Source organism: Alosa alosa, chromosome 3 (genome assembly GCF_017589495.1).
Source record: "Alosa alosa isolate M-15738 ecotype Scorff River chromosome 3, AALO_Geno_1.1, whole genome shotgun sequence".
NCBI lineage: Eukaryota > Metazoa > Chordata > Actinopteri > Clupeiformes > Clupeidae > Alosa > Alosa alosa.
In genome coordinates, this window is record NC_063191.1 from 3,880,644 (window position 1) to 3,899,752 (window position 19,109).

Below are 19,109 nucleotides of genomic sequence, written 5' to 3' on the forward strand. Positions count from 1 at the left end.
AACACCACACGTTTATCACTGACTGACATTGGTCAATGTTTTGTTTCTAAGTGAAGCACCGCAATAGTATGTAGGGCTAAATACAGAAAATACACTGTGGCTACCGGTAGCTAAGGACGATGTTCCTGTGGCAACCCAGGTTGTTGCTTCATTACCGGATTCAGCAGCAGCTGACCTGCCGTTGCGTCCACAGCCTGGCTTCATTCCAGCAGGTCAGCCGGCTACCGGAGAGGAAATGGCGAGGTGTCGTGTTCCCCTTCAGTTCGCTGGAAGGCCATCTGGACCGCAGCGTGGACCGGGGAGACTTCCAGCTCTTCCACCCCAGCGAGGAGGACCTCCAGCGGGCAGAGCGACTCTTCACACCCTCTGCTAAGCATGTCATCCTCTATACTTCCTCCGCTGTCCGAATGGACCACGTACCTGAAATACAGCAGCCAGAGGTGTGTGTGTGTGTGTGTGTGTGTGTGTGTGTGTGTGTGTGTGTGTGTGTGTAGTGACTTGAATAGCATGGGGAATGTGTCTTATGATAAGTTGATAACAAATTGTGGGAGTGTGAGTTCGAGTTCCATTTAGCATGGCAGTGTTAATATTGGGAAGTGGGCTCGTTGATGGCAACACTAAGAATTCCTCTTCAATCAGTGCTTGTGTGCGTGTGTGTACAGGTGTGTTTCATTGGCCGGAGTAATGTTGGGAAGTCATCGCTCATCAGATCGCTCTTCTCTCTGGCTCCAGAGGTGGAGGTCAGGGTCTCCAAAACGCCGGTGAGACCCAAAGCCACAGCTCACACAACCCAGACTGTATGCTGTTCTCATTTAATGTACATTTCAACAGATGTCATCTCTCTCTCTCTCTCTCTCTCTCTCTCTCTCTCTCTCTCTCTCTCTCTCTCTCTCTCTCGTAATTCAATTCAATTCAAGAAAGCTTTATTGGCATGAACGTTTCAATAACATTATTGCCACAGCTCAATTGTACACAAACATATAAATAAATTGATGTTTAACAGAACTGTAAATTAAGTCTCTCTCTCTTTCTTTCTCTCTCTCTCTCTCTCTCTCTCTCTCTCTCTCCCTGCCAGGGTCACACTAAGAAGATGAACTTCTTCCGAGTGGGCCAGGCCTTTTCTCTGGTGGACATGCCCGGGTACGGCCATAAGGCTCCCAGAGATTTCGTTGACATGGTGGAGCCTTACCTGCAAGCCCGGGAGAAGTATATACATTTCATGACCTGTTCTAGTGTGTGTGTGTGTGTGACTAAGATAGAGACATGTGAGGGAGATGATTGTGTGTGTGTGTGTGTGTGTGTGTTGTCCTAATGTTTTGTTTGTACTGTTTTTGTCTGTATCAGTCTGGTGCGGACGTTCCTATTGGTGGATGGCTCTGTGGGGCCTCAGAGAGCCGACCTGGTTGCCGTGGAGATGTGTGAGGAGTTTGGCCTGCCCTATGTGGTCAGTGACGTCTCTGCCTGTCTGTCTGTCTGCCTGCCTGTCTGACATAATCCTAACAGCTGTTTTGAGTCAAGGCTATATGCTTAGCCTATTGAATAACTTGATGATAGAGAAAACAAACCATTTTGTGGAGTGATGCATCATATGAAATTTGCAACGGTGTGACTCAAAAACAGTCTCTGGTGGCCTATAAGTGACATCACACTCTGTCTGCCACTCGTTGCTTGTCGCTGGTTATGCTTTGCATGTGTGGCATTCTGAGACATTCTTTAATTCGGGACCATTATCGCTCGTTTCAATTTAGGACCTTGCTGTTGGAATTGTCGTTTGCTTATTCAAAGTCTAAAGACAGTCCAAAGTAGCCTGGGCTATTCGAAGTGTCCGATTATTGCACATCATTTTTTACGTCATTTTGAAGAGCCTGCATACCTGTGTGTGCTGGCGTGTTGTTGCAAAATCCGCGGAGTTCACTCTATTGTTGAGGTCAGACATGTTAAGTTTTTACCCGTGTAACCTACACTGATCCAGCTCTGCCAAAGCCCTGCTTCTATCCTCACTGGTAGCTTACAGTACAGTGCTGTGTGGGAGGGGAGGGGCTAGCGGCGAAAGCCAATGTGCTTCTTTTACCGATATTTAACGATATCTTTTGCATTTCTTATTCAAACAACGTCAAATTTGGCACTGCACTTACTCATGCCCATAGCAAGACACCTGCCAAGTTTGAAATCAGTCTGACAAATGGTCAGGGAGATATGCATGCCACAGACACACAGACATCCGGACACACAGACGCTTCTTGCTTTATAGATAGATGTTTGGAATATGAGTGCTTCTCCTGCAGTTCATGGGAATTCCAGTAGGTGTCAGTAGAACACCTGCTGTAGACCCTTTGGTGTAGAATTTTCTGGGTTGATGTTGTCTTGAAGATTTGTTGAAACAGCAAATGAACAAGAGCTGAACCATTTACCACTCCCATTCTACACTGTCCCTCAGCGTGTCCTTATTGTGTCCTTATTTAACTCTCCCATTCTACACTGTCCCTCAGTGTGTCCTTTTCTCTCTATCTTTTGTGATAGTGGGCTTTCTCTGGTGTGTGTTGATGGTGAGTTGGAGTGTTTGAATAAATAGCTAACTATCTCTCTCCCTCTCTCTCTCTCTCTCTCTCTGTGTAGATGGTGATGACTAAAATAGACAAGGTCCGGCCTGGCATCCTCCTCCCACACTTGCTGCAGGTCCAGAACCTTATCAAGACCCAGACCAAATACTGCTTTGCCCAGCCCTTTTTAGTCAGGTAAAACACACACACACACACACACACACACACACACACACACACTCACACCTGCCACAGGGCCAGTGGCCGGTTGCACAAGTTTTTTTCCCTTAAGGATGACCCTTAAGGCTTAATTTCTCCTCAGTAAGGGATTTCCTTAAGGGTGTTGCACAGAATACCTTAAATGGTTTCCTTAGTCAAGGAAAAACATTAAGGGATTTACTGCATTGAAAGGGATTTACTGCATTGAAAGGGATTTTCCGGCACGAAAATTCTATAGTTTCCACAGAGATTGTTCAACAGCTGTAGATTCCTAGCTGTCGTTGCCGCGATGCCGTTAGTTAACCCACCGAACACAGTAAAGCTTATGATCTTATCATTCATCTTACCTTAATAATATTCACAGAAATTATCCAGGTAGCGAGTAAAGCATGTTATATACATGAACTGAACAATACTAGCTGGCAAGTTAGAGTTGATCCTGACCGTCATCAGTGCACCAAAAACAGACATTGTTTTGTTAACGTTTTGTCTAGAAAACTGAACCGAAGCTCATAGGCTAACAAGGCATCCACATGAATTGTTAATGTTTGCCTACGTTAAAAACCACACAAAAACAATATGGCATGTTTCTGATAGGCCTATTTGACAGAGTAAGCATATTAAGTATAAGTATAAGTGTATATACTTTTTTGATCCTGTGAGGGAAATTTGGTCTCTGCATTTAACCCAATCGGTGAATTAGTGAAACACAAACAGCACACAGTGTACACACAGTGAGGTGAAGCACACACTAATCCGGCAAGAGTGAGCTGCCTGCTACAACAGCGGTGCTCGGGGAGCAGTGAGGGGTTAGGTGCCTTGCTCAAGGGCACTTCAGCCGCGGCCCACTGGTCGGGGCTCGAACCGGCAACCCTCTGGTTACAAGTCCAGAGTGCTAACCAGTGGCCCACGGCTGCCCTAATAACGGAGAGGTTTTATTTAAAATTGTCAAAAGTGGTTAATATACTTCATTTATCAGCACCAATTCAGTTAATAATGGTTAAGGTAGAGTCAGGTAGAGTCCCTTAGGTTTTTCCCCTTAGTTAGACTAGTAAGGTCATTTGTGCAACAGTTTAAGGGATTTCTTACAAGATAAGGACAAAACCTTAAATACTTAGGGGAAAATGTTAAGGAAACCTAAAGGAGAAAACTTAAGGGTGTTTGTGCAACCGATTTTATTTTAAGGGACCCTTAAATTAGATTTTAAGGGAAAAACTTAAGGTGCTTTGTGCAACTGGGAGAGAGAGAGAGAGAGAGAGAGAGAGATCGATCGATCAGCTTTATGTGTAAATGAAGTGTGTAGAAACGTTGGCGTTGGCAGTAATTTCCCCATCACCATTTAGTATAGCAGTATGATAGGGAAGCATACTCAGTAGTGTTTAGTGCAGTATGATAGGAAAGCATACTCAGTAGTTAATGCAGTATAATAGGGTAGCATACTCAGTAGTGTTTAGTGCAGTAGGGTAGGGAAGCATACTCAGTAGTGTTTAGTGCAGTATGATAGGAAAGCATACTCAGTAGTTAATGCAGTATAATAGGGTAGCATACTCAGTAGTGTTTAGTGCAGTAGGGTAGGGAAGCATACTCAGTAGTGTTTAGTGCAGTAGGGTAGGGAAGCATACTCAGTAGTGTTTAGTATTGCAGTAGGATAGGGAAGCATACTCAGTAGTGTTAAGTATTGCAGTAGGATAGGGAAGCATTAGTATTGCAGTAGGATAGGAAGCATACTCCAGTAGTGTTGGCATTGCAGTAGGGGATAAGGGAAGCATACTCAGTAGTGTTTAGTGCAGTATGATAGGAAAGCATACTCAGTAGTTAATGCAGCATACTCAGCATACCCGCAGTGTTTAGTGCAGTAGGGTAGGGAAGCATACTCAGTAGTGTTTAGCAGCATGATAGGAAAGCATACCAGTAGTTAATGCAGTATAACAGGGCAGCACACCAGTAGTGTTTAGCGCAGTAGGGTAGGGAAGCATACCAGTAGTGTTTAGTGCAGTAGGGTAGGGAAGCATACTCAGTAGTGTTTAGTATTGCAGTAGGATAGGGAAGCATACTCAGTAGTGTTAAGTATTGCAGTAGGATAGGGAAGCATACTGAGTAGTGTTTAGTATTGCAGTAGGGTAGGGATCCCAGCAACCCTCCGGTTACAAGTCAGAAGCGCTAACCAGTAGGCCACGGCTGCCCCCTAAATACTCAGTAGTGTTTAGTGCAGTAGGATAGGGAAGCATACTCAATAGTGTAGCGGTATGGTACTCAATAGTAAAGCGGTATGATAAGGTCAAAGGTCAGTATGCATGTAGCATTCTCAACTTGTCCCTCTTTTCCTGTTGGATATCACACACACACACACACACACACACACACTCAGAAATACACACAGGACACACACCTAAACACAAATTCAGACAGAGGTCACAGTGCTATCAATGCGTAGATAAGATAAGATAAGATAGAGTTAACACACACTGACACTCACACACACACACACACACGCACACCCGAGTGACCTTGGAATAGTGTGTGTGCACATTCTTGCTGGGCTGGCCCCACCAGGAGCCCATTTTCTCAAGACTGCACTACTGAGCATGATAATGCAGATAACACACGTACCAAGGAGCTACTTTACTGTCTACACACACACACACACACACACACACACACACACACACGTACCAAGGAGCTACTTCACTGTCTACGCACACACACACACCTACCAAGGAGCTACTTCACTGTCTACACACACACACACACACACACGCATACCAAGGAGCTACTTCACTGTCTACACACACACACACACACACACACACGTACCAAGGAGCTACTTTACTGTCCACACACACACACACACACGTACCAAGGAGCTACTTCACTGTCCACACACACACACACGTGTACCAAGGAGCTACTTCACTGTCCACACACACACACACACACACACACACACACACACACATGCAAACACACACACACATAGAAAAACAAACACACAAACACACACACACATAGAAAACACACACACACACACACACACACACACACACACACACACATATGCACACATACACATAGGCAAACATACTCTTACGCACGCACACATACACATACATACACACGTACTGTACATGCGCACAGACAAACACATTGTGGCATATAAGGTTTTTTAAAGATGGTTTTAAAGATGTCTCTGGGTTCTCTGAATATTGTAATGATGTTATATAGTGTAGAAGATGAAATCCTCAAATCCTTGGCAGTTTCATGTTGAGAAACATTATAGACTGTGTGCTCGATGGGCTCTTGGTGCGCTCGCTTGTGTCAGGTGTGTATTCCTACTGCTATGGTTAATGTAATTAGTGTCAGGTGTGTATTCCTACTGCTATGGTTAATGTAATTAGTGTCAGGTGTGTATTCCTACTGCTATGGTTAATGTAATTAGTGTCTACACACCGACCCAGTTGGGTGTTGCATTATAGGGAATCAGCATGTTAGGATAATTAAGCAATAGGCCCCGAGAGGCTGTAGGTTACGCTGATTCTACAACAGCTGAGGGGCGTTGTTAAGCAAGACATGTTAGCGGAGTGCCTAAAACCCCCCTTAGTTGTTTTAGAATCAGCGTAATCTAACAGACTCGAGTGGCTTATTGCTTTTCTAAAACTGTTGCTATAAATACCTGGCAAAGTTTAATAAAGTAAAGGCAAAGCAACGAGAAATGTAACGATTTATTCATAGATAGTCATTCTTCCACCAAGAAATATATTTCCTCTATCTGAATGGTTGCCAAGCAACGTCGAGACGCAACTACTTTAACTTTTGTATCAAGTTATGGTAGCGCAGTAATATAGAACGAAATGCGGTCAAAGTGTATGTTTGTGCTGGATTTTACAACGGCATCGAACGCGATTCAGCCAATCACAATCAAGGACCGGAACTATCAGTTTTAGAAAGAAGGATTTATGTGTGTGTCAAAATTTTTATTATTGGGTACACAAGATATTCAGTTTTAGAGTGAAGATGTAAGGAGCAGAATATAACAGGAGATGCCGTTACAACACAGTTAACACTCCACCTGACATAAATGAGCCTTCCGTGCATAAGGTCCATTAGGGGGTTCAGCCTGTGGGCTAGGAGAGATGAGTAATCCCTAGTGCTGAGGTGGATGAAACCAGAGTGCTGATCAAACAATGCTTGTGATGGGAGAGTGTGAGGCTTTTTAGATTAAATTGTTCTGAAACAATACTATTGTGGATCCTTTTCAGAATTGAAATGATCAGTGTGAGTCTCTTCTATTCATCCTGTGTGGCAGAGTAGAATAGACTCACACTGAGTCTCAGAAATGCTATAGATTCTTGTAAATGTTCCTTGTTTCTCTTTTGCTTTCTGTTTTAGGTTATAAGTGAGTGTCTAGAGTATTCCCATTTCTGTGTCACGTTATTGGTAGAGGTTCTTGTAAATGAGCATTTGCTCTTTCTCTTTCTATTGTTAATGTAATTAGTATCTACACGGACCCCGTTGGGTGTTGCACCTAGTGAATCAGCACGTTACGATAAAGAAGGATTTATGTGTGTGTCAAAATTATTATTATTGGGTACACAAGATATTCAGTTTTAGAGTGAAGATGTAAGGAGCAGAATATAACAGGAGATGCCGTTACAACACAGTTAACGCTCCACCTGACACACACGAGCATACTGAAGAGCCTCTTGTACACATACAGTTCTTTTCTATTCTATTCTATTAGATAGATAGATAGATAGATAGATAGATAGATACAGTAGATACATACATACATACATACATACATACATACATACATACTTTATTGATCCCCAAGGGGATATTCTAAAATATAAATATTCTAATAAATATTCTGATACTGTTTCATCATTTGCCCATACAGGTTTACACAGAGTGATGAATACCTCCACATGTTTACTAAGAGACTCACACAGGTTTACACAGAGTGATGAATACCTCCACATCTTTACTAAGAGACTCACACAGGTTCACAGAGTGATGAATACCTCCACATCTTTGCTAAGAGACTCACACAGGTTCACAGAGTGATGAATACCTCCACATCTTTACTAAGAGACTCACACAGGTTCACAGAGTGATGAATACCTCCACATCTTTACTAAGAGACTCACACAGGTTCACAGAGTGATGAATACCTCCACATGTTTACTAAGAGACTCACACAGGTTCACAGAGTGATGAATACCTCCACATGTTTACTAAGAGACTCTGCCCACACAGGTTAACACAGAGTGATGAATCTTTACCTCACACAGGTTCACAGTGATGAATACCTCCACATGTTACTTCTAAGAGACTCACACAGGTTCACAGAGTGATGAATACCTCCACATGTTCACTTCTAAGAGACTCACACAGGTTCACAGAGTGATGAATACCTCCACATCTTTACTAAGAGACTCACACAGGTTCACAGAGTGATGAATACCTCCACATGTTTACTAAGAGACTCACACAGGTTAACACAGAGTGATGAATACCTCCACATCTTTACTAAGAGACTCACACAGGTTAACACAGAGTGATGAATACCTCCACATCTTTACTAAGAGACTCACACAGGTTAACACAGAGTGATGAATACCTCCACATCTTCACTAAGAGACTCGGTCTCTCTGGAATGCTCTTTTTATTCCTATTCCTGGTTCCAGTTGACCTATTCAGTTGTGAAATGTTCCAACTTTGTTGTCTTTATCATGACACAACTTTTCCAGCATTTTGTTGCCCCCGTCACAACTTTTTAGAGACGTGTTGCTGGCATCAAATGCAAAATGTGCTTATATTTTCCATGAAATAGCCACATCTCTCTCCTTCAACTGTTATATATGATATGTTGTCTTTGAACTATTCTCAATTACATATATGGTTGACACGATTTTGATTCGTAAATCAAAGCTTTTTTTATTCATATTTTACAAAGCGTCACAACTTTTTCGGAATTTGGCTTGTATGACTTGTACTGCATTTAGTGTGTGTGTGTTTGTGTGTGTGTGTGTGTGGCCCAAAGTACTATTCTGTGTCATAGGTAGCCTATTCATATGGAAACCCAGGAGTCACCTTTACCCCTAATGTGTACATCATCGTGTTAAACTTTACTTAAAATGTGTGTGTGTGTTGTTTATGTGTTTGATTGACAGCTCCACACAGTTCTCAGGAGTTCACCTGCTCAGGTGTTTCATCACCCACGTGACAGGGAACCTTCAGATGGATTCGACTACCAGCTGAGGACACACACACACACACACACACACACATGCACGCATGCACAAACACACGCATGCACACATGCGCGCACACACACACACACACACACACACACACACACACACACACACACACACACATGCACACATGCACATACACATGCACCACTGACCACCACTGATCAGCACTGATGCGTCGTGTTCCTGATGACCTGTGCGCTGTGCTGCTGGTCCTGGATCCTGGACTGAGCCCTGATGACCTCTGGCCTGGACTGAGCCCTGATGACCTCTGGCCTGAACTGAGCCCTGATAACCTCTGGCCTCTCAGCACCAGACTCCCTCTCTCAACCTGCTACAGTGGGCCTTACACAAGTCTAACGTCCCAGGTGTGAACACTGCCCCCCCTCCCCACTCACCTGTCCCAGGTGTAACTTTGACCACCCCCACCTGCCCCAGGTGTCCCTTTGACCCCGCTCTGTGTTGTTGGAGATGACTGCTGTGTCAGTGACCTCTGCCCTCTGACCTTGTCTCAGAAGTGAGTGGAATGTTCAGAGATATAAGGCTATAATGTTTGCTCAGTTTTGACTGTATTTGCTTTGCTTCAGAGCCCTGGAGAGATATAAGGCTCTGCTTTGCTCTTGCTATGTATGTTATACTTCAGAAATCAGACTTCAAAGTGCCTCCACTGCTTTGGACTAGCCGAGCCTGTGTGTTTGGTCCACAGTCTAAATGGACAGTTGGACTAGCCAAGCCTATGCGTTTGGTCTGCTAGCCGAGCCTGTGTGTTTGGTCCACTAGCCAAGCCTGTGTGTTTGGTCCACAGTCTAAATGGACATGGGAGAAGTTGACGTCAGAGCTGCTGTTGTGTTTGCATCACAGTAGCCTAGCAGACATAGTAGTTGAGCCAAACATGTATTTATTCTAATGTAGTCTGAGATTATGTTTATTTTTTAATAAATATCATTTTTATATATATATATATATATATATATATATATATAGACTTGCATTTGTGTCTGTGTGTGTGCACTTTGTGTGTGTGTGTGCCGGCGCATTTTTTGCATGTATTTGTATGTATCCGTTTGTGTGTGTGTGTTAAACAGACATACACACATGAGGCCTGTGTTAACCATCTCCGTGTGAGGAGATTAATAACTGATGAAGTCTAAGAGAGGAAGCTGTGCTGACCGCTGAGCAGAAGCCCCAGGAGTCTGTTGAGATGGATGAGACTATGTGCAGAAAGAATATCTGACCTCTCAACTGACCGAGAGACTAACAAGCGAGGGAGGGAGGGAGCGTGCTTGCTTTCGTGCATGCGTGCGTGTGTGTGTGTGTGTGTGCGTGTGTGTGTGTGTGTGTGTGTGTGTGTGTGTGTGTGTGTGTGTGTGCGTGCGTGCGTGTGTGTGTGTGCGTGCGTGTTGGTGGTGAATCACCGACGACTCACTGTGAGATGTACAGTATATCTGGGCCTCAAAGCAGCCTGTTAGCATAACTAGAGTGTGAGTTTAACACAGTAATGCTGTTTTTTCTACTTCTTTTACTTTTAATCCTGTCCTGTCGAACTGTAACAACACTGTTGCTTTTAATCCTGTCCTGTCGAACTGTAACAACACTGTTGCTTTTAATCCTGTCCTGTCGAACTGTAACAACACTGTTGCTTTTAATCCTGTCCTGCATAAGAAATGAAACAAAATGAAAATCTTAAGGTCTAAGAATAGAAGATGTGTGCGCCCCCAGAATTTCAGCTGTGGACTTTGGTCTTCTTGATGTTTTGCTGAAGTGTGTGTGTGTACTTTTAAAGTTTAACTTAGAATAATGAAGAGAGAGAATGGGGGGGGGCAAGAGAGGCAGAGAACAGAATGAAGGTGAGGGGGGGTACATCTGTGTAAATAAGGAGTTCCTGAACTGTGGAAATTACAAAATCAGAACAAAATCTAAAATAAGAACTGTTTAAAGATGGGGTGTGTTTTTACAAAAGATAAGATATGCTATGAGAGAGAGAGAGAGTTTCGGCTATACTGTACAATGCAGGTAAAGCATTGAATTGAATTAAGTGAAGAGAGTCCTAGGAAAGAAAAACAAGGTTGAACATGTTAAAAGAAAAATGGGGACGATTTTGGGAGTGAGGAGAGAGTAGGGAAAAGAGTGTGTGTGTGTGGTGTGGTGGGAGGTTAACGTGAGCAAATGTACAGGATATTCCTGTGAAGGAGTCTGTTTTACTGTTTCTACTCTTTATGGGGTCACTTTTACGGTCCTCGTTTCCCTGGGGACACATATGGTGTTGCGCACACAGACATGTATATGCCCACATGCATACATTGGACCTTTTCCCCCCTCAGTGCTGATGGCATTATCAAAAATATTCTTAACTTGACACTCACACACACACTCTCTCACACACACACAGAGAGAAGGGCAGCCTCTCCTCCCTCAGTGCTGATGGCATTAGCCCAAATGTCCTTAACACTTACATGCGCACACACACACACACACTTGAATTTCCCCTTGTGGATCAATAAAGTATCTATCTATCTATCTATCACACACAGAAGTGCAGCCTCTATTCCAGGTGGAGGTGAACAGTGATCTAGAGACAGGTGAGGATGAGGAGGGCTTGGATGAGATGAGGAAGATGCGGCCAATAAACTTTAAGGGGCCACAAAAGTGATAAGGGACACTGTGGCGCAATTACATTTATAGTGCATCAACTTTGTGTAACAATGACATTCTCCCCCCCTCCTCTCTTCTCCACGCTGCGGCATCCCGTAAAACGCCGGTGGACACTGACCCCATAAACCACGTTAGGCAGGAGTTAATTTTTGATTTGGGGCAGAAAATCTGCCCTGCGGAGGGTATTAAAGGAGTGTGGAGTCAGGCGCTCGTCCTCTTCCACTGCCACTCGCTTCGCTGTGTCACCAGGACACACACACTCCTCTCGTCCTCAGCGTCCAGGACTGCCCACTCCGCTCCCGGCCCACGGACCCCCTCCGCTCATCACCTCCCGTCCCTCAACACGCTCTGATTTGAACAGCTTTTTAAAACCCAACTTCTGCATCAAATCTCACATTCCTTTTTTTTTTCAAGTGTTATTTTCATTCAATCTGTTATTCCAATTTGTGTTTTGATTTCACTCTTGATTGCGGCCGTGCGTGTGTGAACCATGTCTGTGGCCAATTCGCCTCCATCGTCGTTGTCGTTCTCCTCGATGTGCCACGTGAATGCCACGGTGTGCTCGGGCGCGTCGTGCCTGGTGCCGCCCAGCAACTTCAACGCGGTGCTGAGCGTGGTCATGAGCGTGGTGCTGACCACCATGCTGGCCATGGTCATGTTCGCTATGGGCTGCACCGTGGAAGTGGGCAAGCTGTGGCAGCACCTGCGCCGCCCCTGGGGCATCGCCATCGGCTTCCTGTGCCAGTTCGGCATCATGCCCTTCACCGCCTTCGCCCTCTCGCTGGCCTTCAACGTCATGCCCGTCCAGGCCGTGGTCATCATCATCATGGGCTGCTGCCCCGGCGGATCCAGCTCCAACATCATCGCCTACTGGCTGGACGGAGACATGGACCTCAGGAGAGATGGAGAGAGAGAGAGAATGTTAATTTTTTTGGCAGTCTTACAGTCTTGCCAATAAAGCTCATTGAATTGAATTTGAATTGAAAATTGAATTGATTTCTTGCTCGTCCATCTTGGCTCTGCGGTGGCATCAATACTGATGCAATGTTTTACATGTTTTATATGTGTGTTTTAGAGCAGGGGTTTTCAACCAGTGGTCTGCGGCCCACTTGTGGTCCGTGAGGACTTTGGATTCAGTAATGTAGTTGCAATGTGGGAATCAGTATTGTTATTCAGTGGTGGTCCTGGGGTTGCACAATTAGTCAGAATGGTGGTCCCTGGGTCACAGTCAGTTGAAATGATGGCGTGCTCGTCCATCTTGGCTCTGCGGTTGCATTAATGCTGATGTTTTCTATGTGTGTATTAAAGTATCAGCATCCATCTTGCCTCTGCGGTTGCATTAATGCTGATGTTTTCTATGTGTGTTTTAAAGTATCAGCATCCATCTTGGCTCTGCGGTTGCATTAATGCTGATATGTGTGTTTTAAAGTATCAGCATGACTGCGTGCTCGTCCATCTTGGCTCTGGGGATGATGCCGCTGTGTCTGCTCATCTACACGTCCATCTGGGTGTCAACAGACACCATCCAGATCCCCTATGACAGCATCGGTGAGAGAGACACACACACACATGCAGACACAAACACATGCCGACACACACAGACACACACACACACTCACAACCAGACACACACAATCACGCACATTGGAACACACACACAGATGTGCCCAGGTTTATATGGGCTTACGCAACTTTATTTCATACAAGTGAGGAAAGAGTGATGTCATGTAAGCTTTTTCTTCCACACACACACACATAGTGGAGGGAGAGGTGTGAGTGTGTGATGACAAATGTCACCTGATTTTGTGGTCAAGTGACACAAGGCATGTTCTGAGTCCTGTAAAAGAACACCTCAGTATTCACTCGGACCATAAAAGACCTGTAAAGACCTGTAAAGTGCCTCCAATCTCACCGCAATCTGCAATTCCGCCAGCAAGAGAGAAAAGCACTACGCTGGCCTTTAGCTCTCAAGAAGCAGTTTTTCATGTGTATAGTGGAGATGTGTGTGTGTGTGTGTGTGTGTGTGTGTGTGGGGTGTGTATGGGGGAATTGGAGACTGATGGGGGGGCATATTGATTGGTGATATTAATTGGAGACTGCAATTCTTGCGATTCAAAAGTTGTGTTGTAGGAATGACCATGTTTCTTTTAAAGCAGTTTTCTTTTAGAAAGGCATCCTTGGACATAATATGTGATTGAGTGTACAGTAGTATTGTGTGCATGTTACATAAGTAGAGTATTGACGCTGACTGTACTGTGTTTGTGTGTGTGTGTGTGTAGGCATCACGTTGGTGGCTCTACTGGTTCCTGTGGCTCTGGGCATCTATGTGAAATACCGCTGGCCCAAGCAGGCCAAGAGAATCCTCAAGGTGAAAGAGAGACCAACTCCCACTCAGTACTGTCTGTGTGTGTGTGTGTGTGTGGTGTGTTGATGTATTCCCTTATGCTTTTGCGTTTGTGTGGGTATTATGCATCTCCCAATGCTGTTGTGTGTGTGTCTGTCTGTCTGTGTGATGTATCAATGTATTCCCCTACACTTGTGTGTTTGTGTGGGTATTGTGCGTCTCTCAATGCTAGTGTGTGTGCGTGTGTGTGCATGCGTGTGTGTGTGTGTGTGAGTGCGCGTGTGTGTGTGTGTGTGTGTGTGTGTGTATATATATGTATATGTGTGTGTGTATATATATATATATATATATATATGTGTGTGTGTGTGTGTGTGTCCTGTAGGTGGGCTCCATCCTGGGCTTTGCTCTGATCATCATCATCGCGGTGGTGGGCGGCGTGCTGTACCAGTCCTCCTGGACCATCTCCCCCTCCCTCTGGATCATCGGCGCCATCTACCCCTTCGTCGGCTTCGGCCTTGGCTTCTTCATGGCACGCTTCGTTGGGCAGCCCTGGCATAGGTCAGCTCCTTTACCCACTCACACACACACACACACACACACACACACACATCCTTACTGGGGTCGCATTTCATGCAATCTTGATATAACTTAACTAAAGTGAATGTTCTCCATGCACAGTTGAGTTTGGCTATTCAGAATGGGAGGTATTTTAGAAGTTCTAATTTAGTGTTCGTATTCCGTGTTGTGTGTTCCGTGCAGGTGCCGCACCATCGCCCTGGAGACGGGCTTCCAGAACTCCCAGCTGTGCAGCACCATTGTCCAGCTGTCCTTCCCGCCGGAGGACCTGGAGGTCATGTTCGCATTCCCCCTCATCTACAGCATCTTCCAGCTGGGAGCTGCACTCATGGCAGTGGCAGGTAGGAACACACACACACACACACACACACGCACACACACACACACACACACACACACACACACACACACACACACACACACACACACACACACACACACACACACACACACACACACACACACACACACACACACACACACACATACAAACACACACACACACTCACACACAAACACACACACACACACACACAAACAAACACATACACACACAAACAAACACATACAAACACACACACACACACACACAAACAAACACATACAAACATACACACACACAAACACACACACACACACACATTCACACACAAACACACATACAAACACAAACTCACACACACACACACACACACACACACACACACACACACACACACACACACACACACAGGTCATGTTTGCATTTCCCCTCTAGTATAGCATGTTGCTTGTATTCCATCTCTCTGACCGTGTGTGTGTGTGTGTGTGGCAGGTTATCGTCTGTATAAGAGGTGTAAGGGCGGCTCGGCGGAGGAGGACACTGAGAGGGCGGATGCGGTGGGGGAGAAGCAGGAGTACGCCATGGACAACCCCGCCCTCGACTGTGATGAGAACGGCAACAAGGGAGGCAAGAACAAGTTCACCCAGCTCTGAGAACGACCCGGACTACACACACACACACACACACACACACACACACACACTCACACACACACACGCTCACCTGACCTAAATGAACACCAGTAGCCATATATGAACATAATAGACACCTGCTAAACACCTGCTGTCTAGAATTTCATTTAGTGACGGACTCTGTAGCCTTGGTGGACGTTGCGATGGATCACCCTGAGATGGGGGTCTGGACCCACTCCAAGCTTGCCAACGATAGAGGGGACGGTGGTGTCCTAGATATGACTGTGTGTGGTCAGGGTGTGTCCTAGATATGACTGTGTGTGGTCAGTGTGGCACCTCTTTTATAAGGGGCCTGCCATCACCATCATGAAAATGCCCAGTGGGGGCCAACATGGAACTCTCCCACATGTATCTATTTATATAAATGAAAAATTATATTAATTTATTCAAAACGTGTCTCTCGTGCAAATGTGTAACAAACTGTATGCAATGATGTAATTTTTCTGTAAGGGCGAGTGGCTGAAGTGGAATTCTCCTGCTGAATGTGTGTATTTATGGGGCTCTCTGTAATGGTTGGTGTGGATTTGTGCGGTTCTCTTTTCTAAAGCCTGTCTGCACTGTGTGGATGTGTGCGGTTCTCTTTCTAAAGCCTGGGTCTGCACTGTGTGGTGGATGTCCTGGGTTCTCTTTCTAAAGCCTGTCTGCACTGTGTGGATGTGTGTGTTCTTTCTACAGCCCAATCTGCACTCTGCGGGATCGGGGGCTGGGGAATTGGCGCTTTAGGGCCTCGAGGGAAAATGTGATGTGAAGATGTATGCGGCTGTAACACAGACCTGTTCTTCTGTAAGGTTTTGAATAAACAGCTTGTTTCTATGACAACATCTGGGCCTCCATTGTTCAAATGACTACTTGAAGGGTCAGTCTCGTCATATCCCCTCGTATTCATAACCCAATTAAACTGTATTATTATACACACCAATGTGCACACATGTGTTTGCACTGTGTGGATGTGTGCGGTTCTCTTTCTAAAGCCTGTCTGCACTGTGTGGATGTGTGCGGTTCTCTTTCTAAAGCCTGTCTGCACTGTGTGGATGTGTGCGGTTCTCTTTTCTAAAGCCTGTCTGCACTGTGTGGATGTGTGCGGTTCTCTTTTCTAAAGCCTGTCTGCACTGTGTGGATGTGTGCGGTTCTCTTTTCTAAAGCCTGTCTGCACTGTGTGGATGTGTGCGGTTCTCTTTCTAAAGCCTGTCTGCACTGTGTGGATGTGTGCGGTTCTCTTTCTAAAGCCTGTCTGCACTGTGTGGATGTGTGCGGTTCTCTTTCTAAAGCCTGTCTGCACTGTGTGGATGTGTGCGGTTCTCTTTCTAAAGCCTGTCTGCACTGTGTGGATGTGTGCGGTTCTCTTTCTAAAGCCTGTCTGCACTGTGTGGATGTGTGCGGTTCTCTTTCTAAAGCCTGTCTGCACTGTGTGGATGTGTGCGGTTCTCTTTCTAAAGCCTGGTTCTCTTTTCCTAAAGCCTGTGTCTGCACTGTGTGGATGTGTGGATTTCTCTTTCTACAACCTGTCTGCACTCTGTGGATTCGTGGGTTCTCTTTCTAAAGGCCCTGTCTTGCACTTTATTAATGGCGGATGTGTCGCAGTTCTCTTTTCAAAGTATCTGCACTGTGTGGATGTGTGGTTCTCTGAGGATTCTCTTTTTCACAAAAGCCTGTCTGCACTGTGTGGATGTGTGCGAGTTCTCTTTTCTGCAGCCTGTCTGCGCTCCTGGTGATCGGTGAGGAATTGAGTCTTTCTACCTGTCTGCACTGTGTGGATGTGTGCGGTTCTCTTTTTAAAGCCTGTCTGCACTGTGTGGATGTGCGGTTCTCTTTTCTAAAGCCTGTCTGCACTGTGTGCCCTGTCTGCACTCTGGATGTGCCGGTTCTCTTTTGGAAATGTGATGTGAAGATGTATGCGGCTGTAACACAGACCTGTTCTTCTGTAAGGTTTTGAATAAACAGCTTGTTTCTATGACAACATCTGGGCCTCATTGTTCAAATGTTCTTCTAGGTTTTGAATAAAAGGGTCAGTCGTTTGTTCATATCTTGAAGGGTCAGTGTTCATACTCGTGTTCATACCTAATTAAACTGTATTATTATACACACCAATGTGCACACATGTGTTTATATCTAATTAGACTGTTTTATTATACATTCCAATGTGTGTGTGTATAATATAATAATGTCCCCTCGTGTTCATATCTAATTAAACTGTATTATTATACACGCCAATGTGCACACATGGAATAATGACACAACAGACTATCCTGATTCAATCCTGATTCATTTATAAAAACATACTTTATAGTACATCTAAAGTTCTCATTTGATTCATTTATAAAAAACATACCATATTTTCCGGACTATAAGTCACACTTTTTTCATAGTTTGGTTGGTCCTGCGACTCAGGTGCAACATATATATATATATATATATTTATATATATGTTTTTTTCCCTCTTCATGACACATTTTTTTGACTGGTGCAACTTATACTCCGGTGCGACTTACAGTCCAGAAAATACGGTACTATGTACATCTAAAGTTCTCATTTGATTCATTTATAAAAAACATACTTTATAGTACATCTAATGTTCTCATTTTAATAAACACATATGAATAAGATTTATTTATATATAATAATTGTTCTAATGTGCATCTTGAAAGAACAAGATCACACCAAAACACAACTGCTTGACCACTTGTGCATGGTCCATCAAACTTCCTTCATAATATGGAGGGGCTTGTGACCACAGGTGGACATGTGGTCTGGCGTTGGAGAATAGGGCTTTCAGACATACATGTAAGACCACATTTGGACTTTATTCCAAAATCCTTACGTAAATGTAATAGGCACATTCAGCATAGTCTGGACCTGTAAGAACTTTTAATTTTTTTTTATTTAATTTGCCATTTCTTAACTCCCACTGTCTTAAGTTGAATGATGTGTGATATGTTGTAAACAAAAACAGAAGCTGTGACAGCAGTTACATATATTCTGCGTCATACCACACAGAGATTCTGTAATGTGTGTGTATGTCGTTCACACATAGGTCAGTATAAGGTCAGTATAAGTATAATGAATCACCCGAAGGGTCGGCCCTCCGTTTGACAAACCTTTCTCTATACTTCGGAGGTTATATCTGAAAATGGTTGGAGATGTGTGAAACCTGACATCTGTCTAAACTGATAAATGCTGAGGTCTGTGTGCAAACAGTAGCTGTATATATATTTATAGTCTGTATATGCCCTTGTTTAAAGTGTTAAACCGAACCCCCAAGGTGTTACAGCACAGAGACACACAGGGGAAGTGAAACCACCTATTAATGTGGAGACTCTGTTCGGAAAGTAAGCATTTATATGTGCGTGTGTGTCTGTGTGTGTGTGTGTGTTTCAACAGTGGAAAGAGGCGAGAACTCATTAGACAACATTGTTACGATCTCACTCTCTCCCCCTGCACCTCGACCGGTAAATGTCTTTTTTTTAACAATTTATTCTCTGAATACACAGCCAGTGTTTAGGTTTTCGT

General features: G+C 44.4%; 2 protein-coding genes across 2 annotated transcripts; both read left to right on the top strand.

Annotated features, from left to right (window-relative positions):
- The first annotated feature begins 7 nt into the window (after positions 1-7).
- On the top strand, positions 8-9,985 carry gtpbp8 (GTP binding protein 8 (putative)). The gene is made up of 6 exons (XM_048238578.1): positions 8-440; positions 663-761; positions 1,076-1,206; positions 1,345-1,444; positions 2,617-2,735; positions 8,933-9,985. The coding sequence occupies exons 1-6, from the start codon at positions 120-122 to the stop codon at positions 9,018-9,020; spliced, it is 858 nt and encodes a 285-aa protein (XP_048094535.1). The 5' UTR covers positions 8-119; the 3' UTR covers positions 9,021-9,985.
- Positions 9,986-12,152: 2,167 nt separating this feature from the next.
- Positions 12,153-15,664, top strand: slc10a2 (solute carrier family 10 member 2). The gene is made up of 6 exons (XM_048238560.1): positions 12,153-12,565; positions 13,098-13,216; positions 13,948-14,036; positions 14,395-14,570; positions 14,772-14,929; positions 15,403-15,664. The coding sequence occupies exons 1-6, from the start codon at positions 12,159-12,161 to the stop codon at positions 15,561-15,563; spliced, it is 1,110 nt and encodes a 369-aa protein (XP_048094517.1). The 5' UTR covers positions 12,153-12,158; the 3' UTR covers positions 15,564-15,664.
- Positions 15,665-19,109: the final 3,445 nt, after the last annotated feature.